The sequence below is a fragment of the Pectinophora gossypiella genome, chromosome Z (assembly GCF_024362695.1).
Source record: "Pectinophora gossypiella chromosome Z, ilPecGoss1.1, whole genome shotgun sequence".
NCBI lineage: Eukaryota > Metazoa > Arthropoda > Insecta > Lepidoptera > Gelechiidae > Pectinophora > Pectinophora gossypiella.
In genome coordinates, this window is record NC_065433.1 from 18,839,073 (window position 1) to 18,867,021 (window position 27,949).

The 27,949-nt window shown below is 34.5% G+C and overlaps 1 protein-coding gene and 1 long non-coding RNA gene across 2 annotated transcripts in view; both read right to left on the reverse strand.

Moving 5' to 3' along the window:
* Positions 1 to 22,960, reverse strand: part of LOC126380588 (uncharacterized) — a 74,637-nt gene extending 51,677 nt beyond the window's left edge. Inside the window, exon 1 of the mRNA XM_050030115.1 lies at positions 22,253 to 22,960. Coding sequence (XP_049886072.1) covers positions 22,253 to 22,403 — 151 coding nt within the window. The 5' untranslated portion in view covers positions 22,404 to 22,960. The remainder of the gene's footprint in view (positions 1 to 22,252) is intronic.
* Positions 1 to 27,949, reverse strand: part of LOC126380602 (uncharacterized) — a 105,787-nt gene that overhangs the window by 53,501 nt on the left and 24,337 nt on the right. The gene's annotated exons all lie outside the window — the stretch shown is intronic.

Sequence of the window (27,949 nt, forward strand, 5' to 3'; positions counted from 1 at the left end):
GTCACTTACTCTTTGCATAAATAGGAGAATCTCAAAAAAGGTGAAATCAATTGTTTAAAGATATACTCGTAACAATAATTATAATTATCACAAAGCTTTGTTTATTATTGTAGACAAGCAGTTAAATGGGATCGGTGTGTTCAAATATAAATATATCTACGTATTTATAAGTAAACAGAAAACTGGTAGTAGGTATTTATGTTGATAGATGACCATCTGTACTAGGTTTAATTAGTGCTTTAACACTGTCATTTAAGGCCTACACAACCGTGCAACTGGCTTTTGAAATTTAAATAGCTCTCTGAATTTGAAATAGCGTAGAAATTGTTATTGATCACTTCAAATCAATAATGTTAGCTAATGTTTTCGAAGGCTGACAAATAATCATTAAGTGTAGTAAATAACACAAGTGCTACGTATTAACACAATATAGAAGTCAATTTTGGAAACGAATGTAATAGTGGAGAAATATTTTGACCATTAATAAATAAAACATTTTGTAATTACTTAGTTGAACGAAAACTATAAAGTAAGTAAATTATATTTCCAACAATAGCGATTCTGAGTTTCTATTACTCATTCATTACTAATCCAAATCAGAGAACTAAATATGACTCGCGTTATAAGGTTATTTTGGTAACTTTTTTTGTTTTAGTTATTCGTGTTACTAAACTAGTGGCACGCTATGTTGGTGCTAATAAAATACAAGGATTTGCTCTGTCAATATAGTTAGAAATGTATATGAATCCACCAAAAAGACAACTTGAAGTCATTCCTGTTGATCAAATATAGGAGAAACGTGGTGTATCCAATGTCTGGGACATATTATAAATATTGCACATTTCACGCTCAATCCTATTATGTTAAAATAAAACTGCACTATAGAACAATTTCAATAACACTAACACTCCAAAGACATAATACAAAATGCAACAACTTACTGGCTCGTGCTGATATTGCGCAAGTAAAATACCTACCACACAAACTTATAGTTTACAATGGTGATTCAGAAAAATGATTTCTAACTGCAAGGCATTAGGGCTGGTGTGGAAGAATTAGGGCTTGAGATAATGTTGTTGATGCAAAGCAGCTTTATGTCACTGCAATCGCTTCGGAGCTGATATTTAACGACTGCCCTATAATTTATGTATACGAGATTAAAATTATTATGTTTGTAGTCTGTGTCGAAAACTTGTGGTTTTTAGAGATTACTTACTGTCTTTATGTATATTTACGACAAATGTTCATTTAAAATTAGCACTTATTGACGAAGTTAAAACTGCACATATACTTGATTATGTTATTTAAGGATCTAAAAGTCTTAAAAAATCCTCGATCCTCCTTGTATTCCTGTTGGAAGAAGTAATTGTACCCTGGATAATAATTAACATGGATTATTCTGCCTTTTTTCGTTTCTAACGATGCATGAAACGAAAGTTTATTATACTCGTATTATTTCTAGGTTAATGATTAATGTAATACCTATTATTACCCCTGCAAGCTTTGTAAATGTAGTTCTCATAGATTTATAGGTCTAATTAGTTGAATTTGTTTCAGCCAGTTGACTGTTAAGCGACATTATGCGATAGAACTGTTGCTATTAATATTATATCTATCAATTAATTAATCATGGTGATAAATTAGCCAACGAAAGCTTTACAGATAAAGCAATTAAAGTGTATTATTGGTAAATTAAACTTCGTATGTATTTTATTATGAGTATGTAATGTTGTTTGATACTGTAGCCTTTTATTATTTACGAAAGAGGATAGTACTAAGAGTAGCTGATATATATATATATTACTTTTTTACTTACGCTATAGCTCTTCAGTGAATACATTCTACTGGATAAAACATACAACTTAGATAAGTATTTTTTTTTTCATTCTAATTTGTTCTAATTTTATTTTTATTGTGATGTATCACCATAAACGAAATCGGGTCCACATAATATTTGCTCGGACGAAATTGTTTAAGTTGCCATAATTTTCTTATCTTCTTCATGTATTTTTTTCATTCACAATAAATAAATACGATCAGAAAGTCTAAAGAGATGATTTTAAATTATCTACTTACCTATCCCGAAACAGATATGTTGAGCATGTGCGTACATGCATTAATATCATTAATAGCAATATATCCCTCGATACAAGTAAACAAAGTGAGGTTTATTTGAACCAGGAAACGTAATAGACAATATAGTTATAGTAAGTGATTGTAGGTACTAGCGTGAGCGGACGATAGTATCTATGGACAAGGAGTAATAAAGACGCCTCAAAGCAAAATCTAGTCGGGAACTTGGTACCCCATGAGAGGTGTATGTGCTAAAAGTTTAAAAAAACTTTACTGGACACAGAAGTTCAATTAAACTCAGAATGAATAAGACTCCATTGTGTTTTTATAACTAGGAAACCTACCTTACCTAGACTTGAGTAGTCCCCATTTATCAATAAAATTAGGGAATATGTCTTCTTTTGACGTGACTTATCATATCATTTACTACAGATGCGTCAAATATCATTTACGTCTTGGCTGGATTGTTCATTTTTGATATTTTATTATTTCTTTCATACATCAGAAAATATTTAAAAAATACCTGACATAAGCTTTCAGTAGTATATTTAAAAGTTCACTTGTTAAAATACAAAAGTAGTAGATAATATAATAAGTGTAAGTATTGAAATTCTCTGGCTTGAAATTGCCTTTTAAAATCATAGCAAAACTATTCCTAATAGTACATGTAATCATACGTAGTATTTATAAAACAATCAGCTAAGTACTAATTATACGTATAAAACTGTGTAAATCACTGTCTACTCTACTACTTTGTTCTCGGAGTCAACGTGCAGTATTCTAAAAACCGGTTCTAAAACCGCTTCTGCTGTTCCCTGACTGCAAAAGTTCATATGTGTATACGTTCAAGTAATATATAGTTTTAGTTTGTTCTGAGTCATGTACTTACAGCGGGTTGCTAATAGTAACACTGTACTTAATTTAAAAACATTCGCGAGATGGTGAACTAATAAAAATAAATTATAGTATACCAACCTTTATTTACATTAATTCGTAAACGACAAGTTTTTAAAAATAGAATCCATTTCGAACTCACTTATGAGATTATGTCGTATAAAAACCGTGTAATGTACAGTTACAAAGTCGCTAGTCGCTTGATAATCCGCCTGCGGTGGTGACCTACGGCGAGGTGTTAGACAGTAGCCGCTACCCTCAAGCCAGCTATTTCTTAAGGTTTCCGACGACTCAGAATTATGTTTATTTGAACTTGTTTGGATTTGGGCCCGAACGAACGAGACTATTTTACTTACAGTAAGTAATAGTTTTAAATAAGAGTTAGTAGAACTACGCATTACAATGCAGAAACATTTGTTTAGTACAGGTAATCCTCCATAAAATGCAATGGAGAAACCATTTTGGATGATTGAAGAGTTCTGTTTGGAGGAACTTTTTCTATGTATATTGGCTATGGTTTAAATTCAAAAAATACTTCTATGCTTCCACGTTGGACTGCAAGCGATTAAAAACATAGAACTCGTTCAGCAGCTTGTCTTTCCGGGCATGTTGTAAAATCCGACAGAGGGATTGTGTCCTTTCTAACATAATGGACAATTGTTATGGGCGATAGGCTAATCCCTTGTCACCATAAGGTTCATCATATCCATTTTAGGACTTCGTATCAACATTGGCTGAAGTTGTCTTTGAGTACATGTAGTTCTGCTCACCCCGTTTTTTGTAGGCGTGAGTTTATGTAAGTATGTATAAAAGTTACTTAATTATAATATCTAATAACATAACATAATAAATACTTTATTGCACAAAAAGGGATAAACAAAAAAGAATATACGGTCGAATTGAGAACCTCCTCCTTTTTTGAAGTCGGTAAAAATCCAAAAAAAAAGTGAAATAGAATGAGTATAATAGGCGGCTTTATTGCTAAGTAGCAATCTCTAATAGTCTAATAGTTTTGCAACCTTGCAAAGACTATAGATAATTCAAACTTATATAATATAATCTCTTTTGAAGATATTCTTTGAGTGTCCATGTAAACAAGAGGGTGCTTATGCAATCCTCTCGACTAGTAGGTGGATTTCCCACCCTCCGGTGTTTACTCTGATAATATTACACTGCATATTGCAAATATAACCTTAATAACGACACTCGATTGATAAGGAATACAAGACATTTATTAAAATTTATCCCCAGTAGTTGAATTGAAATGTATTTATGTAAAGGTTGGGCGCTTCATACAAAGGACTAAGTTTTACACAGACACTACACATTGACGTTATCGTACACGCGCATCTGTGTGTGTGACTTCTAAAGACTATAAAGGTAAACCTAGCTCAGCCGTGGGGAGCAGAGAGTTGCGATTCTATACGTAGTATTATTTCAAATCAAATCAAGCTAAGTTAAAAACGAATTCAAAAAGCGACAGTAATAAAATGTATAGGATTGTCATAAAGTGATATACATCAGTGTCGTTTTTTTCTATCTTTTGCAACTTGGCTAAGGCTCCTGTATATACATTTGCCTACAATTGCATTCAATACTTGCCCGGACAAAATGGACTCTCATCCCGTAAAACATGGCAACTAGAGGTATATGTCTGAGTGGAAAGGAGTTATCAAAAATTGTAATGGTTCTTATAATAATGAATGATCCAGAGCTAAAAACTAACTCGGAATTATGAGAAGCTTATCAGCTCTGCGAGTTGGTTGAAGTTGAGTACCTATAGAATGACGATCTATCAAATGAGATAGGCTGATAGTTACAGTTAGTGCATGATTCAGACCACGATTCTGAGTTAATATCAAGTGGAATTTTCCATTGCAAAATTCATGCCTTTTTGTGTTTTTTTTAAATTATTTTCAATTCTCTACTTTTGCAATGGAAAATTCCACTTGATATTACAACCTCTGGAATTTCCTGTGGGAAAATTCATAAAAAAAAATAGTGCCTTTTTGAATTATTTATAGTTCCATACATTTGGGACGGAAAATTCCACTTGATTCCACACTGAAAGTTTTCGTTACGGTGTTTACTAACACGCTGTATGAACCTCTATAATAATGTTGAATTGTATAGTTCACCGGTACAATAATAATGTTGTCTTAATATTGGTTTACAAAATATGAAATTGTAAGTATCTACTACATAACTACTATATCATAAACATAAAAAATATTAGCTGTTATTCTTATAAATATTATCACTCACAAGCAGGTACACATTCGTACTTAGCATATATGTATGTTACAATAGTTAGTCATGTCACAACTGTTAGGTACATCGTATAGGGCTGCCAGAAGTTCAGTAAGTATATCAGAATTTAATTCTAATAGAGCTATATTTCCAATGAGATGTTTGTTTTGGTATGAAAATTTAACTGCTAGTTTCATGCATTTTTGCGGTCCTGTGCGTATTCCGCGCCTTGTGTGTGGGGAGGCCTTTGCCCAGCAGTGGGATCTAGTAGGCTAGATTAGATTAAATTAGTTTCATGCATAGCCAGAGATAAAATTAAACTGAAAGAATATCATGCTACTTTTCAGAATTAAAAGACGGGTAACCGACAGGCATGAGATTTATGAAACACACGTCAATTTTCAGCAGAAATTTAAACAACTATCTATTTTATTACATTTGACAATAACCCAACAGTATTAAGTTGACAACCCACGTGAAATGGGTAGTATATCAGGAAGATGTCTATATTTTGTTTCGCCCGGGTTATTCATTCATTCATTCATACTTTTAAAATTTATCAGATGTCAGTCATCCGTCTCTTTCCTTTTCGACGGAGAAGAAAATGATAGGTGTAACTTAAAATAAAATTAGAAGGTGTCTGGTTACAATAATAGAATGCCTTTAATTGCTTGTCTACCGAAAGAGAGATTACATCGTTTCCAACGTAATGGCACATTATAGAGGCAATGGACTGATAACCTCTCGCCATACGTTTCTCTAGACACCTCTAAGGATTTGGTAACAAATTTGGCCGCAAGTTGACTTCTGGTTACTTGTGGCTCTGCCTACCACATTAGGAATTATAGGTGTGAGTGTATGTACGAACGTGTTAAAGTTAAAAGCGAGCTCTGCCTGACCCGATAAAAATAAAGGTATGAGCTTTATGCATTTTGTTAAATCATTATATTGCTTACAATTTATATCAAACGAGACAAACAGTTTTTGCTGGATTATAATTTATAAGAACTGAGATGGCATATAATTTTATTTTACGTTTACCTTAATAAATTATTTTAAATCTGGTGACAGCCCTAACGTGTCATAAAATGCCTTATTGTCAATAACACTGGCATAACGTAATAATAGTTATTTTATTAACATTACTAATTGCCTTGTACGTATTATACATTTTATGTAACAATGTTAAGACTGATAATTTTACTACTGACTTCTACGCATGTGTCTGCATTTATGATAAGCGCATATATTGCGTTACATTAAATCGTAGTTTAAGGGTAAGTCTTACTAATGAACCGCAATGAATCATAGAACACGTTCCTGATAGAGAATTTTGCTTATAGGTTATTAATATCAAGGAAAAATAATATAATATAGGTAATAGCTGAACCGAAACACTGGACCATGATTTATACAGGGTGTTAGTGACATCGTAACGAAAAAAAAAATGGAACGCCTATTTTATTGTACTAAAAACGATGGTGGGTGTTTTTCTTGTCGCAAATGTTTAATTAAGATTTTCAATTTTTACTGTGCCGCAATGTAAGTCGAACAACGCGCCACACAGACGCTAAACTTACGCGCGGCTACGTTACGCGTGTGAGATACGATGTTGATATCTAGGTAGGAGTTTTCATTCTCTTGTATTTAGATGCTTAGTAGTGGTTCAACGTTTAAAAATGTTGTTTGTTGAAGTAGAACACCTACTGCCACGATTTTTCACGCTCGGTACCTACCTACCAGTTATTAAAACGTTCCTAACTTATTAACAATAAAAACCCTACTCTTGCCTTACCTTAATTGTTATTCCTTCGGATGAAGTACCTAGGTAGGTACCCTAGAACATGTCACGTCACGTAGGTATGCAACATCGCGTTTCCTCCGCGGTAGGTAGGTATCACACGCACTCACAAACACAACACCTTGCTCTTTAATAAACATCAACAATCTTCCATACTTTTGCGCAGTAAATGGTCTATGATCTATCATCATAGTCGACACTACTCATTTACAGAATGAAACAAACACTCACAAACACGAAAAAAATATCCTCGAAAAACATCACGCGATTCGGGTCAAGCTTAGTATTCGACTGAGCGGAAGCGCGCGGCGGCGTTAGCGCAAAGCATCAAAGGCGCCGACTAAGGGCGCCGACGACGCACCCACCGGCCGCGGCCGCGTCGAGCCGACGACTAGAGAGAGAGAGAGAAGTATGTTTATGGTGCAAGTGACAGAGAAAGAAATAGTATCTGTTCGTATGCCTACTTTATTGGCGAGCGTTGCCCTTGACCCGTGCGCCGGCTATTCACCTGCGCATAGCTGAAGTTGTAGATACGTTATTATTATTATTGATGACATTGATAAAATTTAATAATTAGTAATTTTTATTTGTTTATTTTAAATGTGCGTTCTATGCAGCTTAAAACACAATATGGGACTGAAAAAAATCTATTATTTTTATGAATTTGGCGACAGGAAACTTCACTTGATACCTATCAACTCAAAGAAATACCTAGTATCTGTTCGTAATGCCTACTTTATTGGCGCGCGTTGCCCTTGATCCGTGAGGCTATTCACGTCCGAGTATCCATCAAGACAGATCAAACAAGCCCTAACTCGGAGGTCTTGCGTCCCAGGATCCTTTAATTATGTCTTAGAACCTTCTTGGCCTATGTGGTCCAGTGGTTGAGCGATGGGATGCGGAGGGTCCGGGTTCGTATTCCGGTGGGGACATATCACAAAAATCTGTTTATAAGGCCTTTGGTTGGGACGTTACAGGCTGATCACCTGATTGTCCGAAAGTAAAATGATCCGTGCTTCGGAAGGTACGTTAAGTCGTTGCTCCCGTCTACTAGGTACTTATGTAAGCACGTAGCCGTTACATGAATATTGTACACAGAACAGGATAGGTTTAATTAGTTCTTTACTGATGATTTAACAATGAGATTTAAAACTACGAATAACTTAGTACTTAGTACCTCGGTACGGTAGCAACATGTAACAAGAAAAATAAGATCACTCCACTCGGACAATTTTTTTCTTTGAACATGCCGACATTGCCTACGCGGCGGAGTTGCCGAACTATCGATAGGTAGATTATCAATTGTTGAACTTGAAAATTGTCTAAACTATCGAAAGTAGTGATAGTACATTTAGATCGATACTAGCGATAGTACCGATAGGTCTTGCTTTGTAACAATAATGGGTATTGATCTAAAAGATTTATTTATTTTCGATTTTTGTGTAGCGAGGTTTTGCGTAGGTACTTACATACTAAGTTGGTGGATGGTTGACATAGTAGGTAACTAATTACCTAATCTGTGGTGGTTGTGTTAGTTGGTTGTTAGTTATTCTAATGACAACAAAGAATACAATTATTTACTGTTTCAACTGTTTTAGGTAGATAATGGCCCTGATTCCTATGAGTAAATGAATGAATAACCCGGTCGAATCAAAAAGGTATCTCGCTGGTAACTTAATTCTGTCGGTTGTTTTAGATTTCTGCTTAAAATTGACGTGTATTCCATAAATTTTATGCCTGTTGATTATCCGTCCATTTAAGAATAAGAATAAAATAAATTTATAATTTACGATAGACAGAGAAAGAAATAGGATCGGTTCGTAGTGCCTACTTTGTAGGCCGCGCCGCCGCCGCGCCGCCGCCGCGCCGCCGGCGTGCGGCGCGGGGCGCGCGGAGCGGGGCGTGCGGAGCGGGGCGCGCGGCGCGGTGCGTGTGGCCGTTGACCCGTTCGAGCAGCTGTTGTCTCCATTACATCGAAAATTTTCGATAATTTGTCATTATTGTTTTTTTTATTGAAATTTGGGTTCTATGCAGCTAAAAGCACAATATGGAATTGAAAATAATTAAAAACAAAACTCAAAATTTCATGAATTTTGCGACGGAAAATTCCACTAGATATTAACTCAGAATCATGGTCTGAATCATCCCTTTCAGTATTCGTTACGATGTCACTAACACCCGGTATAGTAAATATACAAAGAAATATTGTACCTATGCAACAGTCGTATCTTTGAAATGATGGAAGAGCTCTAAATGAATTGAAAACAAAGATCAACGAGAAAAGATACAGAACTTTGTTCACCTTTTCCAATATCTTAACGAGCACTAATATAAAGAAACAAGCGCAATTTCGGCTTTTATTATCTTGATTGGCGAAAACTATATTCTTGTTAGTGTTCATAGTAGTGACATTGATATTGATGAATCAAATTGTGCTCATTCCGACTGAAATAACGAGCATCCTATATCAGACTACGTGTTAAATTTAATGATTCATGAAATAATGTAGGAAACGGTAATATCCGTATAGCTTAAAAATAAACTCTAAATACCTACATAGGTACCTATTTAGAGTTCGTGTATACTGTAGATGGCTCGTAAAGCTATCGATTGGAGACCTCAGTGTCAAGTAATAATTGACATCAATTTCAATATACAACAACGAAAGTTGATGTATTTTTTTATATTTGATTCGTTATCGTCTAATAATACAATATAATACAATATGAAAATAGACAGTATCTGCACCTTAAAATAAAATTAAATGTAAATTGAAGCTACTGTTATCAGAGGAAACCAAACAGAAGCATATATACGATAATGTTATAGAAATTTCATTTACCACCACAGCGCAGAGATAAGCAATGAAATTAAATTGTATCAAATCCTATACCAATATTTAGTTATTAGTATACAGTTCAATATTTATTTGTTGTATAAGGCACACTTTCAATCCTGTGTGGTCTGAATTTCTGAAACTCTACGGTTCTCTGAGGAGTTCATGTGCAAAGTAGTTTATTTATAAGTAATATGTGATATCATATCCTCTAACCTTATAGCATGATGGTCATAATCAAAGGTAACAATTGATAAACCTTCTACTATACTATGTGTAACTATCGAATGTTGAATCAGTACTGCTTGTCTTTGTGGCTTCTTGCTTAAGTTGAAATTGTATACTGGTACAAGATTACCGCCTAAGAGAACACAAAAAGGAGAATAGAATGATAAATCTATTTCAATATTAGATTAACTTTCAACGCCAAGGTCCGGTTACGACTTCTTACCATTTACAGACCGCATAATATTATATTTTCCGTACACCGCAAGACCGTTTGTTTGATACGACAAACTGGAAACTTGTAGAGATGGGATGACCATCGAGTTTCATAGCGGGATGTCGATGAGTTGGTAAAATATAACCGTCGAATGTTAAATTACAATTTTGAATAGGAATTAAATAATAATATATAATAAGGATTTGTTACGAATCTTGAATTAGGTAATAAAAAACATTTTTAGTAACGGTGAATTAATGTCACATTTGCGTATAGGATATTAAATGGAGACAGAATAAGAATATCATATTAGGTTCATGTTATGACAGAAGGTAAGTACTCACATGTTTATAAAATTACAATTCGACAAGAAAATTACGTATTCGATAACACACGTCTCATCACTAGCAGTAAGAGCATGTATTATAACCGATGGTAGATTTGATCACCGCACGCGCCTAAGTTGTATGACCGGTGTAACATAATATTCTAGTATTTACTGACTCTTCTTGTACCTATGGGGAGAACACACGTGGCACTCGTAAGAAATAAAATGATGACATAAACATATATGTATATAACATAAATAAACAATAAACACGGCAAGAAAAATACATTCGCAGAGCAAGTTAATAGAAAATCGCAGGGGCAAAAGAAAATCGCTAAGCATAAAATCCTTCTTACTGTCTAAAATACAATAAAATTTTCATTCAGCGTGAGGTATGTTTCGGTTATTTTGGTGTTTCTTTTAATCCCTCTATTGTTTTATAAAATGTGTTCATTGTTGATTCGTAATTAAACTGCCAGTGCATACGGTTCTCTTTTTCATTATTTTTTACTTTTTTTTTGTAAAGCTCATAAATGTGATTCGTGTTCGGATTTTATATAAATCTAAAGGTCACTAAATCACTTTCGGATTATTATTTTCCATTAACGCTTTACATTTGGAACGACACTTAGCCGGTGTCAAAATGCTCACAGATTTACCGTTGCAACTCCGCGATACGCAATGGGTTAATAAATCAAAACTTAAACGCCAGTTTATTCGTTGTTACTAGACGAAGTAACTAACCTAATGCCACTTAGCATTCGCTCGTTACACCGCAACGTAATAAATTATATTGAGGATGATAATGACATAACCGTTTCCATTTATTTTTTACTAGATTTAACATTGGACCGATGCTTTTGTACATTTGGAGCTATAAACAAAGTCTTGAAAGTATTTGCGTAACACCAGAACGACCCCCTGTTCTGCGTTTGTAGTTCGTATTAGGATTTTACGATATTTTTTATAACAAGAAACGCGTCTGTGTTTTTCCTAGCTTATTAAAGGGTTGCATATTTCAGAACTAAAATGTGGTCAAATTACATGACGGTATAAGCTAAAGTCACATCTCTTTGTGCAAAACCACTTCTGGCTGGGTTTACGACCACAGTTTAAGTGAGTTAAGCAGACCTTACTTTGTGTAAGGTAATGCCTGGCGATTTAGTTATGACCCTGTCTCTAAGTTTAGCTTCGTGATTTATTCCGCTATGTTTCTTTGGTGTAGAGGGTAAGATTTAGTTATAAAAGTTGAAACAGTGGCGGTTTAATGAGGATTATGAGAGATATTTTTTAAGAGAATAAAATTATGATGATCTGGTACTTATACCATAGAACAAAAAATAATACTACGTAGAGAACAACAACTCCCCGCTCCCCACCAGCGACTGAGCTAGGTTTACCTCGCTCCCCCTCAGTCTTACTTTAGTCTTCAATCGTATGGCGTCACACATAGATGCGCGTGTACGATAACGTCGATGTGTAGTGACTGTGTAAAAGGAGGTATTTTGTATGAAGTGTCCAGGGTGTATTTATGCGAGTACTTACCTGTTTTCTTTATTTTAAACAGTGACATTCTAACGTGCAACCGAGCCAATCAACGAATCGTGTCATGTAGCTTAAAACAAACTTCATATTTATATTAAAAATATATACGTCAAAAGTAGGACTTTCAGGAACCTTATTTTTATATACCCTTAATGATTTTTTCTCGACAGACATAATAAATGCTGGCCTGTGGTTTTAATTCGTTTTGTTTTTTTTTTTTATTCATGTACTCCGTAGCTAAGTGTTCTATGATTATAGAAGCGTCCATTATCTGGATATAAAAAAAAAAACTTATTTTACAATCAACGTCTGTCGACGCTATTATCGCTGTCACGATGACGATGCGCAGACGCGTGTGGTTTACGTTTAAATTTCGAATGTCGTTTTCAAGTGTCAAAACTCTCACTGTTTTTCTACTAAGCGACACAGAGATTAGTTTTATGAAATAGATAGGTTTTAAGTAGGTTTTATATAGGTTCGACTACAAAAAACTACAATTAGTGTCTTACATAAAACTAATATTTTCAGATTAACCACATAAAGAAAATATGAAGCTGTCTCTCTAAGGCAAACGATCAAGCACAGTGTGATGAACATGTGCGGTTTAAAACATTGAATGTAAGCTATAATGGGTTTATGACTATAATCGATCGATGGAAGCTTTTTAACGCATGGAGAATGATTTACAAATGCTTTAGTGGTTACTTATGGTGTCATAATGTCTAAAGTGATGGTGTCATAATGGTGAATCAGTGTTTATAGTTAACGTCTCAGTGGTTTTAATTATTATTTTTGTTTTAAATGTGTAGTAAAATGTGGCAATGTGTTTGTTGGCAAGTACTTAAGTAAGTACTTTTGGTTCTTTAGTTATAAGGTTTTCTAAAATTTGAATACTACCTAATTCTTTGATTTATTTTAAGGCTTTTTTTTAGTTTATATTAATCTTTTTAGAGAGAGGGTAACAAACATAACATCAGTTTAAATAATTATAATCGGTTAAATACGTAAATACATTTAAGTATTTTAGGACGTCTATCATATGTCCATATTTACTAGGTAACAAATACAATGTAACAGACACGATTCAGGCGGGTGCATCAATGTCATATCTCGTTGTCGTCGATAATTTGAATGTCACATCACAACATTTGTGGAGTCGTGACTATTTGCAAATGTCCCGTCCATTACCCCGCATAATAAGTGCATAAACGATAAGCGAATTTTACAATAAAACAATACACTGTATACACTCGAAAATAAAATGTATTTCAAAACATCTCTCATGTTAAGCTTGCGTTGATTTGCTTTTGTTTGTGTGATATTAGTGGTGTCAATTTATCAAAGCAAGCATAGTGCCATCCACTGTGAGTTGAGTGCTATGCTACCATTACGTCTAAGGACAAATTTTAGTAAAAACATATACCGAGCAGACGTTATACAAGATGAATTCGATATACTTTTGCTAAATGAAGCGGAACGCCCATAAGGCTTTGTGTACGTTTTCTTACTCAGCTCTTACCTTCTTATTTTGCTTTAATGCAGCGACTTGCTATTAGAGTCACGTCGGGAGTTTAGTAAGAAATATCAACCTTATTTCTATGTAAAAATTGCAAAAATCTAACGTTTAGAAAGTTGTAAACTGAAGATTTAAAGTTGTCAAATACAACATCAGATATTGTCTATCGTAGTTTGTACTCATGTTGTTTTGCACATGATTTATGATTTCGTTCCGGTCGCTTCTAACTTATTGTGTGAGGTAATAGCTATTTTTGATTGTGTCCAGGAACTAATAAATAAAAGTGCATATGCACTGTTGGAGTCTTTTATCCACTAAAGTGTCTCTTTCGAAAGCATTTATAGTTACCTGGTCTATGTAAGTACCAACATAAAATTCTACATTAAGGAACTAACTATAAAATTACAGCTATTTCAAAAGTCAAGCAAATCTTATAATCAAGTAATTTCACCCCTAGATTCTAAATATATAGGTAATATCGACATCAAACTCTCTTACGAGTTATTACGAGGCCATTCAAGTTAATTTGACATTAAATTATTATCCTATTGATTCATTATTTATTACCATTTGAATCAAGTTTGGAGTCCCGTTACTTATAGAGATGAATGTCCTCGTAATAACATCTTAAGATAAAAAGAAATATATAATAAGAATGTTTATGTCATCCATCATTTACGTACAATACTTAATACTCTAAACTTACCTGGTTCATGTCGCATGTAAATTAAAAATAAATACTTACTGTAGCTCGGTGGAAATTTTAAATTTATATTTATTTACCTGCAACAAACCAATTTATTTTTTATATTAAATTGTGTGCAAAAATCGCGGTTTCAAAATATAAAATTACGAAAAAAGTACATTTTTGTGAGCATCGTGTGGCATGGTGGTTTGCGTGTATTTATATTGAGGGAAAAGAGGAAAGTAAGTAATTATAAAGTACTAAATAGTGCGGGAGCATGAGTTCGACCGGGATGTAAATAACAAACGAAGTCACCTAAATAAACACAGCCACGGTCTTCGATAACAATCCTAGACATAAACCTCCCACCGGATTTTAATAGCTATTGAAATTAAATACCTTCTACCTGTGATACACGCCTGTAACTGACCATTGTATTTTATTACTACTACGGCAAAGCAAAAAGGAGTATTATAATATGTTTGACCGCTATTTATGAATGTTTGTAACTACGTCGGTTCCCATATAACTACTTATCAAAATTTAACAAATGAAATGTTACTAGAAGCTTCTTGATTGTTCAATGGTTACAGGCTACGTGAAGTTACTCTAAATTGAAGGTGGCGCTCTCTAGTCTAGTTTAACTGATGAGGAAAAAAAACATATACTTATTTCCAAGTATCGTGTTGTTTATTAATTAAATTTTCTTTAATTTTCACATTGCAAATAATATAAATAAAATAATAAGTTTTAACTAAAACCCGACTACGGAAAACTCGCGCTCAAAAGATTCAAATCTGGAATTCGAGGGACGTCGAAAAACCGACATCGCAATAGTTCGTAATGGCAACACTGTAGTACTGACGTCGGTTTCAAATTCAAATCTGAAATACGATCAAGAGACGTATGGTTGACGGTACTTCAGAATGGACAACAGGATAATGAAGACTAGAGAGTTGGATGCTCATTATGAGCCCTCCAGGCCTCGTGCACGTATCGTATTGTGCCCAAAGTCCTCCCAGCGAGCATCCAACCTGTGCACCATGCTTCTTCTGGAGTACCTACGATCTCTTGAAATTGTTTATCTAGTTAGATTCTTGACTTTCAAACCGACGCTAGGAATATGAGTACTATGTTGGCGCTACCGGCTCTCCAAAATTATAACTATAATAAAATTATGAATACGACTCCTGTTTCAAATCGTAAGCAATAGCTTAAGTTACAACATGGAATTTATCATAAAACTTATTTTATTATACTTCGTATTCAATAACCTATTACAACCGAAAAATCTTTTACTGATATAAACTGACGCCTTTAAATTAGAAGGTTACTAAGTATAAACCTTGAAAATAACATTTTCAGATAATTTTAATAGGTACTTAGATACTTTTAATAATTGTATAAAAACCGCAAACGACGACTTCTTAGAAAATTAATTCAAAGCGTCTAATCGAAAAGTATAAAAATTTAAATGTTTATGTTCTTCGAACAATTATTACGCACACAGTGACTGGTTTGATTTTTTATTAAAATTCTTTATATATGAAATATAAATAACCCATAAAGGTACGTACGTCCCACTACTGGGCCCAGGTTTCCCCTCAATCAACTGGAGGCATTGTCCACCACACCATGTTTTATCCTACATTATTAAAATAAATTACTTATTTATTTGAGTAAGCAATACTATAATGTTCATAGACCATTATGAATATGTATGAAGCGATTGATGAATGTGGAGGAAGCAAGAGAAGTGTGTCAGGATCGAAGCAAATGGAATTCTATAGTCTCTGCTTACCCCGATGGGAAATAGGCGTGAGTTTATGTATGTATGTATGTATGTCATAGACCATTAAACATTTTTTTTTTTTTTTTTTTGACGTGACTTATTGTAGATTTGCCGCAGATGGCATTAACTACTTGGCCGGACAAATGGGGAGCGCTGAAGGCTCTCACCCAGTACAACGTTTAAGACAACAGGCCTGAGGGTGCCCAGTTGGGCGCGAACCTCGGCTCAGGGCGTCGTCTGAGAGGAAAAATATTTGAAAGAATTAATCGACCCTAGTGGGTCGATAGCGATAAGCGCTGAATGAGGGAAATCGTCGACCACGCCGGCGGGGTCGGTATCGGGGTCCTGAAGTGTTTGGTGTCGCGAGCTGATTGGCTGCCTCTATGGCTAGAGTAATCGGGTTGACCATTAAACATTCGTGTGTTCTGTTATAAGTAAAAACAGAGTAATAAAAGCTTAAAACAATGTTTTACAGGTAAAGTTGTTACATTACAAAATTACCCACATAAAGGTTTTATGAACACATTTTTCTAAGAATTATTTATAGTTTAGAGGTATGTTCCTATTAACAGTTAGTAGTATACAAGTAAATTGTATAACTCGTTTATTATTATAACTAATTGTTTGAAACTAAACGTACAACAAAATAATGGGTATAATGTTCTGGTTTAATAAGGCACTTATTAATTTTTCCCAGGCAATGATGCACAACAATTTCCCACGTTATAATAGACACTTCAAACTTGTGTTTGAAGCTCTATTTTATTACCGGCAAAGAAAATTGTCTACATTATTTTTGTTCAATAAATGTGTTTTGATTTATGTAGGTTTCAACTCGCTATCAAGGCAAAAAAAATATTTTTTTTAAATCACAATATGGACGCTGATTTATTTTGTTTATTTTTGGATTGTCAGATCAAAATTAACTCTAGGTTCTTTTTATTGGTCTTATCGTAAATGATACGGCGCAATTTTTAGACCTGAGCAACAGAAAGTAAATTTTTCAGAATACTTATTCTTAAACCAATATATTTTGGTTTTCTTTGATTATACATACATACATAAACTCACGCCCGTAATCCCTAATGGGGTGGGCAGAGCCACAAGTAATCAAAGACAACTTGCAGCCACTGTTGATACGAAGTCCAAAGATGGATATGATGAACCTTATGGTGATAAGGGATCAGCCTATCGCCCATAACATTAGTCCATCATGTTAGAGGACACAATTCCTCTGTCGGTTTTTACGACATGCCCGGGAAGAGAAGCAGCTGAACGTGTTCTATGTTTTTTATTTGCTCCCAGAACAGCATAGAAGAAATAGTTAGTAAATTATTCTTTGATTATAAGCAATTTATATTGTAATTGTTTATGTTATTCGTCGGGAATTTCCTGTCAGACTTGTGTAGTAGGTATACATGTCATCTCCAGAAAGGTAAAGATGTTTTAAAAGGAAATTATCAGTAGCCATTTTTATTATACTCACTGTTTCGAGCTTCTATAATTACCAGGCATATAATTACATTTTGTAGATCATCATCATCATCGGCCCATTAACGTCCCCACTGCTGGGGCACGGGCCTTCCCTATGGATGGATAGGGAGATCGGGCCTTAAACCACCACGCGGGCCCAGTGCGGATTGGTGGTTATTAACGACTGCTAATGCAGCCGGGACCAACGGCTTAACATGCCTTCCGAAGCACGGAGGAACTCGAGATGAAAACTTTTTTTTTGTGGTCACCCATCCTATGACCGGCCTTTGCGAAAGTTGCTTAACTTCAACAATCGCAGACCGAGCGCGTTAACCGCTGCGCCACCGAGCTCCTACATCACTCCTCATTTTGTAGACACCTAGTATATTTTACTTGATTTTATTAGACTCCTGTTACTTTTATAGGTACTATAGATTTGTAAAGCTGGTTAGTTATAAAGCTATTCTAGCCTCTGTTTTAAACCATGCCCTAAGCAACAATGTGTCAACTTGGACAATAGGCCGACTGAGAGCCCTTTGTTCTCAATAATTGGTCACACGTGGTCTTAACTCCACCAGTGTTTTCAGGCTAAAGAACTTCTGTCTAAGAATAATGTAATATAGGTAAAACTGTTTATTCTTTTACTTGGTATCTTAATTTTAAGTTTTATAATAACGTTAATGACTTATTATCTGCTATGCATATATATGGTTCTACTACAATGGTCTACTTCCTCATAACGTCTAAAAAGGCAGGTTTGTACACTATAAATACTAAAACTTAGAACATACAATATAATACTCGGACCAAATTGTAAATTCAATGTACTTTTACGTATGTACAAAATGCTCCCAACCTATTTCAAATTCAATGCCCGTTGCAATAAATTATCATTCGTTCCACAACCTTCGACGTTGAACTTAGAAAAAAAAAACATCAAAATATATCAAATCGGGACTAGAAGCAAACGCAGACAAAGCTCTATTGAACTTGTCTGGATCTGTCCGGAAAAAAAATAAAAAGGGGCACCTGTTTGGGACAACACCTGTGGAATATATTAAATCCCTCTTCCATCCATATTTAGACTCGGATCTATACAAGGCTGTATAATTATTTCTTTTTGTAACAGTTTATTTTGTAAAGGTAAACTGTTAGGCTTCCTGACTGCAACTATTGAACTTCTAAACTCCGTAATGGCATCAAAATAAATGTTTCTGGAGCAGTAATTATTGTTTAACCGGTACAAGTTATAGTTATTTTTAATAATGTATCTGTAGATAGTATACCAACTTTTTAGATAATTTGTTTAAGTTCTTACTGGAACGTTATTTCTGATGAGAATGCATTACGGTTCCAGTAAAATTAGAATAAATCTGTAATTTTAAAATAAGTATTTTTTTTATTAAGAAAACCAAATTGTAACTCCAAATCCTTTCATGACATTATAAAATTTAGACGAAGTAATATACCGAATCAAAATGAGACCGTTAGTAATGTGCTAATTTTGCACATAAATAAAGTAGAATTAACATACTGGCTGAACGGCAGGTCCTAGCCAATGTGTTTTATTACTCGGAAAATAATTGTTTACTCTCAGTTCGTATTCAACTTCGAGTTAAATTTCTAAGAACTTAATGTTTCGTCTAATTTGTTTGCGGTTTTCAAAAACGGCCCTTACCAACCTGCCCAAAATGTCTTGGGATAAATTTTATTCCTTTCAGTTTGAAGATAATCAGAATATATAAAATAAAATTAACTTGTACACGGACTTAGAATTTAATACCTACAATGCCCTACAATAATAATGTTTGAAAAAAATATGAGTTTTAGAATCATTGAAGCGACTCTTTCCACTTCGATTGTAATCAGAATAAGAGACAAATTCAAGAAAGCGTGACTTACTTTTGACTTTGTAACGATTAAACTTTTTCAAAAAAGTATCGGTAGATAATTGAAGTTCAGTTAGACACAGTTTTTCATTTACCATTGTCTACTAATAAAGCTGAAAAAAAAAATACAAAACAAGGCTTTACTTCTTGATTCCAATTTGATTTTTATAAAAGGTATATTTTTTTAAAGAATATAAATTATTCTTCTTACTTTCGAAAACAAGTTGGTTCTTCAAATCTCATGTTAGTATGTGCTCGTCCGATTGCGATCGGTTTTCGCTTTCAATGTCGACTTGGTACTTTGCAAAGCCATTGCCCATGCAACACGAACAAGTAACGGAAGATAGAAATGAAACGGATAGATCTAGGTATCTAAGTTTGTATAATTTATCTACTCATATAATCTTATTTAAAAAATAACTTTTTAGTCACTGTATGTTTTTTTAATGAATCGAAAATTTTGGCTAGATTTTTTATTAATTATTTATTAATAAGTACTTACTAGATAACAAAATCACAAACAGCAAAAGCTATACGTAGGTAATAATGGTTTGTTTTACATTTAATGCCCTTTATTGCATAAATGCGGCATTATTAAATATTTTAGTTTTATTTCCCGCTGGAGTGAGGTACTTGCACCAATTTGAGTTCGTGACTCCAGCCGCGACACAGAGCGCGCCAAGTCTCTACCTCAATGTTTGAACTACTTCTAGTAGATTCAACACGATAATGTTGTTTGAACTTTCGATATTCTGGCCCGCTTTATTTGCTTTGTTACAAAAAAATAAATCCCCTTTTAAAGCGGAAATAGTTGAAATTATTTTTAACAGAAAATTATTTATAAGTACTTAATTAATATTTTAAATCTCAATAAAAATAATATTTTAATAATATTTTTTTAAGTATTTGCTTTTATTATTAATTTGCTTTTATTTTATATTTATTGATTTGAGTTCAAAAAATACTTTTACACTGCTCCCATACAAAAATAAATTGACCGTCTATATTTCGGTCTTTACTAAGGTATTGTTTTACAGCGACAAGTTACAACAAGTTTTATTCTTGTGACGTAGAACTAGTGTGTTTTGCTTGACATTAGTGAATGTAAACACAGCGTTATTTTCGACTTGATTGACGAGCCGCCATGATCTGACACTGTTTATAAGTTAGTGCCACGTAAAGCTTAATGTTTTTATGTTCAAGATCTTTAAAAAAAAAGAATATTAAAAAATATTCGGTGTGAGTTGAAAGGTTGATTGTTAGACACTTAGAAAGCTGTTTATTTTTTAGCAAAAATGTGGGTATGATTGATTAGAATATACGATATTTTGTAAGAAAAAAATGTCATCAATAAATACAGAAAGTTTCTTAGATAGGGTAAGAAATAAATCCGATAGTTTTTTACAAAGTAATATTTATTCCACAATAAATTGAATAAATTGTAGGAGACATGAAGTTGTATACTAAACACAATCCAGTTTATGTAGTAAATATAGTAGTTGATTACATGCAGTTCTTAATTATTAGATTACCTATTGTAAATAATAATTACGATATAATTATGTATTTGTAAAATTGAGAATGCTTATATAAACATCACAAACATTAAATGCAATATTTACAAGTTGTAAAAAACGTCCTACATTATAATTGAAAAAAAAAAGTCTTTTTCAAAAATTATGATTTTTAAACCTTTTTCTTTTTTAAAAAAATGTAACATAGAAAAAAAACTTTTCAACGTTGTTATAATTCTTGTTGGTGAATTGTATCATGACAATTAATTATTATACTAAAATAAAATTTGCGCTTCGAAAGGTGAAAATTAAGAAAATGTATTCCTTGGCCGTCATTTTCATTTTTATTTAACTAATATTTGGCGTCTAATCAAATGAAAATGAATTCAATAAAACCATTAAATCTATGTATGACTATCGAGATTATTTGGAACTAAAATAAAATTTGAGATCCATAAGTATACGTATTTTCAATTAATTATAATTATAGAAAATAAATGCTAATTGTCACGTCTAATGAAATTAATTACGATACGTATAAATTATACTACCAATATTTATTTACTTTAAAATTGATAAACAAAAAGGAGATCAAATGGAAATGTAACTAAATATCAAACTTAACAACACTAAAATTGAGAGTGAATATTTTCTTGTACAAATAGATATGCTTAAATGTACCACTGGTAAAATTATTTAGGATTATGCTTATTACCACTAAATTTGAGAAGGAAACCTCCGATTTATTAAAATAAGTGATTTTGCATAACGCACAGCTTATGAAAAAAGATTGAGGCGTTTTGTCGAACTTCACTCAAATTTTGGAACCAAGAAGTAAAGTTATGGAAAGTGAAGTGCTGAAAAAATATTATGAAAAATCTGAATCAAAATGAAAGGAGAAAATATTCCTTTCATTTTGATTGTGTGACCACCATTTACAATTTAAGTGCAGTTTGACACAACATCTCTTAAAAAACAATTCATTTCCGAAACACGGATGGACTTAAAAATACTTAACAACAGTCCAAATCTGCTTTGCAGTATCACTGTTAACAATACTTATCTAAAACAATCTTCAGTTTATCTGACGGTATTGAAGAGTGATGACGCGAGAGACACTTTGAGGATGGCTACAACCATCACCAAGTTCACGATGTAGGTCGAATTGCATCTTAAGTGGTAAGGTGGTGTGATAGGCTCCTGAGGGCACTCACCTCGCCGATTCTCATGGACTTCTTGACCGGGTTGACGAGATACCAAGATGTGGCACAGAACTTCGTACAGCTCGGCGAGGAGGCGGTTCAACCTGGAGAAGTTCTCCTCGTTCGCCTCTCTCTCACTCGGCAGGTTGAACGCTATTGCCATCTTTATCTCGGAATTTTTCTCTTTCTTTTCAAAAAGTTAGAAGTTGATGCAGTTGCTTTGCAATAGTCTCGGCTACTTCTTCTTGATGATTTTCAGCAGTTTTTTTTCTACTTTAAAGTTCAATTTTTAAAAGTTTAAGCAGATTTTTGACGAAATTCGTAAATCACTATTTTTAATTTTCTTCAAGTATTTTTTTCAGGGCGAAAGTCTTTAAAAGTTCAATGTACACAATTACACTTGTGTAAATGGCACACAAAGTTTTACTGTAGAGAAAATTTCACAGTTCGATTTGGTGCTAATGAGATCATAAAGTGCAGTTTGACCTCAAAAGTTCACAAAAAGTTTTTACGCAAAAACTCCGAGACGAGTATTGTCCATAATTCACTCATAATTTAGTGATAACTGGCGAACGGTCGATCACACAATTGCGCTAAGTAACGCACTATGCATCGCTACGTTGTAAACAAACTAGCACTTCGCACTCCGCTCTGCCAGAGGTCGGCTGACGCCTAGAGAACGTGCGGCCGGCGCGGAAGCGAATCGTGTAATAAGGGATAACACTTCGTGCACATCATTGCTTCGGTCGACGAAGCTACATGTGTACTGGTGCGGTGCATAATGTAAGCACACGTGCACACAAACGCAACCTATTTGATTATAAAGAGTGGAACGCACGGTAGCACGTAAATTCTCACTCTACCACTACAGTCAAACTCGACAACACTATTCCTATCCCTTTTCAGTTTGAAGCTTCGCTGTATGTTGTTCTCACTTGAATTTGGTTACATCACGGTCACAATAGCGGGTGACAAAGTGACTGCCTCTCGTTCTGACATCATAAATGACTCCCTTTGTGAGAACGAAAGAGAGAATGGATGAGCTTTGTGTTCGAGTAGTGAGAAAGCGCGCCAAAGCGAATGCACCAATCGCGAGGCTTAATTCATATGGGGTGAGGTGACGTAAGAATGGGGACTCGAAGCCACGGGGTTGTTAAACGGAGAGCGTTCACTCGGCTACGAGCTTGCACCGCAGTCCTACTAATACGCGTGGTACGATTCTCGCGAGGTTTTAACGGCTCTTTGTTCAGCAGATAGACGTTCGTACGAGTAAAGCTGGTTTTAATACGAGTTTAGGATCGGGTTATTTGATACTGTGACAGGAGTTAGCGAGTGTGTCTTATTCGGAGTAATTTGGTAATGGTATGTTTGTACCTCCGCGAAGATAAAATGGATTTACGATTGCGGTTTTGCCATAGGCGTTTAGTTTGTGCAATCGAAGGTGTTTCTGGGTTTATTGGCATTTACGGTTAAGTGAAAACTTTTGTTTTAAGAGGTTGGTTGGTTAATATAATTAAATTTACATCGATTGCAGAAATAGTGTTTATTTCTTGTATGAAATATTTACGTAAATAAATAAATTCACGAAGTTAGAAAGAAAACCGCTGCTCCTACGCCTGGTTACGAAATATAAAAAACGTCGAAATGATGATGTTAATGAATGTTTTTCAGCTGCTGACAATCCTACCAAGAGCCCTGTCCAAAATATTTCAGTTGATGACAAATTCAGAATTACGTTAAATGATCTTTTAATTTTCGCCTTTTTATTTTCTGCTCAGCGAAAATCATTGCTCATGCGATTTTTTATAATAATTGTTTATAGCTATCCTTTTTTCTCCTAAAATCTTTTGTCTACTCCTTTTCAACTTTTACTTTGCTTTTGATTTTTTTCTTAGTTATTATTTTATTTATTCATAATGTCTGTTTGGGATGTCAGAAAAAAGAAACAAATACAACTCACACAAAACGATTATACCTCTATATATTATGAGAAACTTGAATTCTTGCATGGATATACTAAATAAATAAAAATAATGTTTATTTGCTTTAAAGTGATAACCTAATTCAAATTGAGCATACGTAGGTTTACCTATATAGATAGGTACTGTTCAAAGTTACACTTGACTTCAGAACTTACCTTTAAAGAAGACAAAAATTACACAATACGACAGAATAATTATGTACAAAAGAGTACAGACATATCACGAACGATGGTAAACGAATTAGGAGATAAACACGACTACTAGAATACAAGTTGAAACATGTTTCTGAACCAAACAATGAAAGTAGGTCATTACATACTGCTCGTAGCAGATGATGACTAACCAGTACAAAAAAAAATCTAAACGGAAGAATAATATACCTAGTAAACTGGAATAAACCGATAATGCCTTTTATAGGCGAGACTTGAAATAAATATTTTAATTGCAGTTAAAATTGATAACTTAAAAAGATTCATAGAGTAAGTGTACATAGTAGGAAACCAAAATACTGTATCTATGTTGCAGATAGATACCTAGCTAATCTGTTTTTAGGAGCCAAATTAGTAACGTACTCCACCAAAGAGTCGCACTGCCGATAGGGTGTTTCGATTATCAGACTTTTCATGAAATATGCGTAAGTATATCTACAAATCAAGGTTCAAGCAATGCAACTCGTGCGGCTCCTGTTAACAGAAACATCAAGGTTTGTACGTGATAAATTACTACCTAGAAATTGCCTGAAAACTTTATCAATTCACCGTAGTAAGTAAATAAATAATTTGTTTCTCTTCGTGTCCTGATGGTAAAGTCCGTACGGTAAACTATTAAATTTAGCCCGACAGATGGCAGTACTAGTTCTTAAAATTCTGCCGTGTCATACGAATCTCTGCTATCTCAAAAAATGCTGTTTTGAGTAAATCGCCTTTAAAGTTTTTTTCAGTTAATCGTCTGTATAGTTCGTATTAAGTGAAATATCTGTCATCAAAATATCAGAAAATATTCTAAAATGTACTCTGAATAACAGGCACTTTTGATTGTTTTCTTTATTATAATAGTTTTTATTTAAATCGAGTTTAAGAGTTGTGCATGACCACTCTTCCATAGAAATGTGGTCACGCGGTCTGTGCTATATTAAGTTAGCAGAGTTTGGCACATGCAGCCGGTTTGTTATTATAACTTTAATCTATCTATGCTAATTATTAGTTGTAAGAGATGATCGTTACAAGCTTTCTATAAAGACTGCTTTTTGGGGTAGCCCGGGTTGAGTAGACTAAGTGAAATGGATACAAGGAAAATATTTATATTAAGTACTTAGTTTAATTTTGATATCTACAATATTGGAAATATTAATGTACAAGTTGGGAATTCCTTTTTTTCTACCCTGACATACTTTTTTTGCTTCGTACACATTCATCAATCAGCAATCAGGAGCTCAGAATTATGTAATTTTATAATTTTAAATAAAAAAATCTAAAATATAATGAATGTTTAGAAAAAATATTTGTGAAATATATAATTATGTTCAAACTTCTTCTCAATACAATGAAAAAAAATGGGATTCCAACAGCATGTTTGCAATCATCAATCACAATGCCATAGCTAAAAATGTTTTAGGCATAACCTTCAGGAATCGAATAATTCCTCCTCACAATTTTCATCACTCTATAATCATCGGCACACATGCACCACCCCTTACTTAAAACATCTGTTGAACCCTTACTAAATTCAACCATCCTCAAGGCCAGCACACCACACCCCCTTGGAAACACCTTCCAGTAGTTCGTCGCAAAATAACATAATGTTTTCGTGGCCAAGAGTCTGCATTGTACCTTCCGACGACTTATTTACTCTTTCTCCACACAATCTGCTAGACTGCATAACTCCCCTCTCCCGAAAACTTGTCTGCTATGCAAGCACAAATTATATCAGACACGATGGAAGTTTGCACCGGCTCGAAACATACTCCCTACGCTTTTTGCGGCCACAAGCGTAGAAGAGTCAATCAAGACGATCATTGCTGAAAATGGATCTCCACTCTCAACAAGAATGTACAAGAATGGATCCTGTGAAGTTTGTACTTCAGAGTAGGAATTTGGTTTTCTATTGCGAGGGACAACCCTCGAAGAAAGTAGAAAATAAAACTATAAAAACTGGCCCCTCCACCTGCTTCGCCTCAGTATCATATTTCACCTTTGACACAAACGTCTCAATGAACAGAACCAACGTTCTTGAAAACAGCAATCCCCACAGCTAGCCTGGGCATGCAAATAGCCTCCTGCACATCCACAGCAAAAATCTCGTCAACAGTAGGTACCTTCATTATTTAGATCGCCCTCTAAACATCTATGGGACTTATTCCACCTATGAAGCCCGTAGATATTCAGAAGATGGTGTTAAAATTGAAAGTACTGCCAAAAAGCGTTTAGCTTAGGATTATATTTACATACTATGGATGTGGAAACCAACCGTAAAGGATTATTTTTCGAGAAAGGCCACTGCAGGCTGAAAAGTCCATAATACAGCATCAGCATTCTGTCTCTGTATTGAACAACCCTTGCAACCACAATAACTTGGCTTTGAATCGTGACAATTATACCTCACAAAAGAAAAATTTAATTCTCTTCTTGGCTATGATGAGATCAATCAAATCGTCTTCACTTGTGACTGCAGAATACACAAAGCTCTGGAACCAGGGTACACCCTCATGGCAACTGATACAGTTCCCGGTTGCACAGCGAACTCTTGAATTCTCAAGAGTAAAAGAGATTGACGTTCTGACAGATTATCACAAAAATCGACAATACAGACCATCAGTCCACAAAACCTGAATCCGTTTCGCGACAAACCACAAAAACCGCTTCCAAGGGGGTATAATATACATAGAACCCCTGAAGAAGCCGAACCCAGCAAAGGTTCAACAAATGTTTTACAAAAAATCGCATTCGGCGAACGAGAATCATCTAGGAACAAAAGCAATAAACAAAATAACCCTGTGCTCATGAACTATTTACGATTTTGATGCTGCAATTGATGACCAAAACTAAAAATAATATTAATAGCGATGATGTTATCGCTTGCTCAGTTATGAAAACCCAGGGTTACATCCATTGCAATTCTTTATTCAACAAGAAAAGTCACAAGACCTTATCATCCTCATCACATTTGAGTATGCTTTCTCACAACAAACAGTTTTCCAGCCTGGTATTGTATCCTCCCATTGATGGTTCTTGCAAAACTCAATCCTTTGACCAACGATTCTAGGTAGTATCACTGTTCTAAAGAAGTTTCCCATTCTTATTCAAACCAAAAAATATTTCCCCTTTATGCCTGGTTCAACAGACAGCCTCCGTGGTCTAGTGGTTAGAGCGTAAGGCTCACGATCTGGAGGTCCGGGTTCGATTCCCGATGGGGACATTGTCGAAATCACTTTGTGAGACTGTCCTTTGTTTGGTAAGGACTTTTCAGGCTTGAATCACCTGATTGTCCGAAAAAGTAAGATGATTCCGTGCTTCGGAGGGCACGTTAAGCCGTTGGTCCCGGCTATTAGCCGTAAAAAAACACCTCCACCAACCCGCATTGGAGCAGCGTGATGCTCCATACCCCCTCCGGTTGATTGAGGGGAGGCCTGTGCCCAGCAGTGGGACGTATATAGGCTGTTTACGTACGTACGATGCCTGGTTCAAAGCATTTTGGGTCCTCGACTTCTCTCTCAGATTCAGGAAGTGTT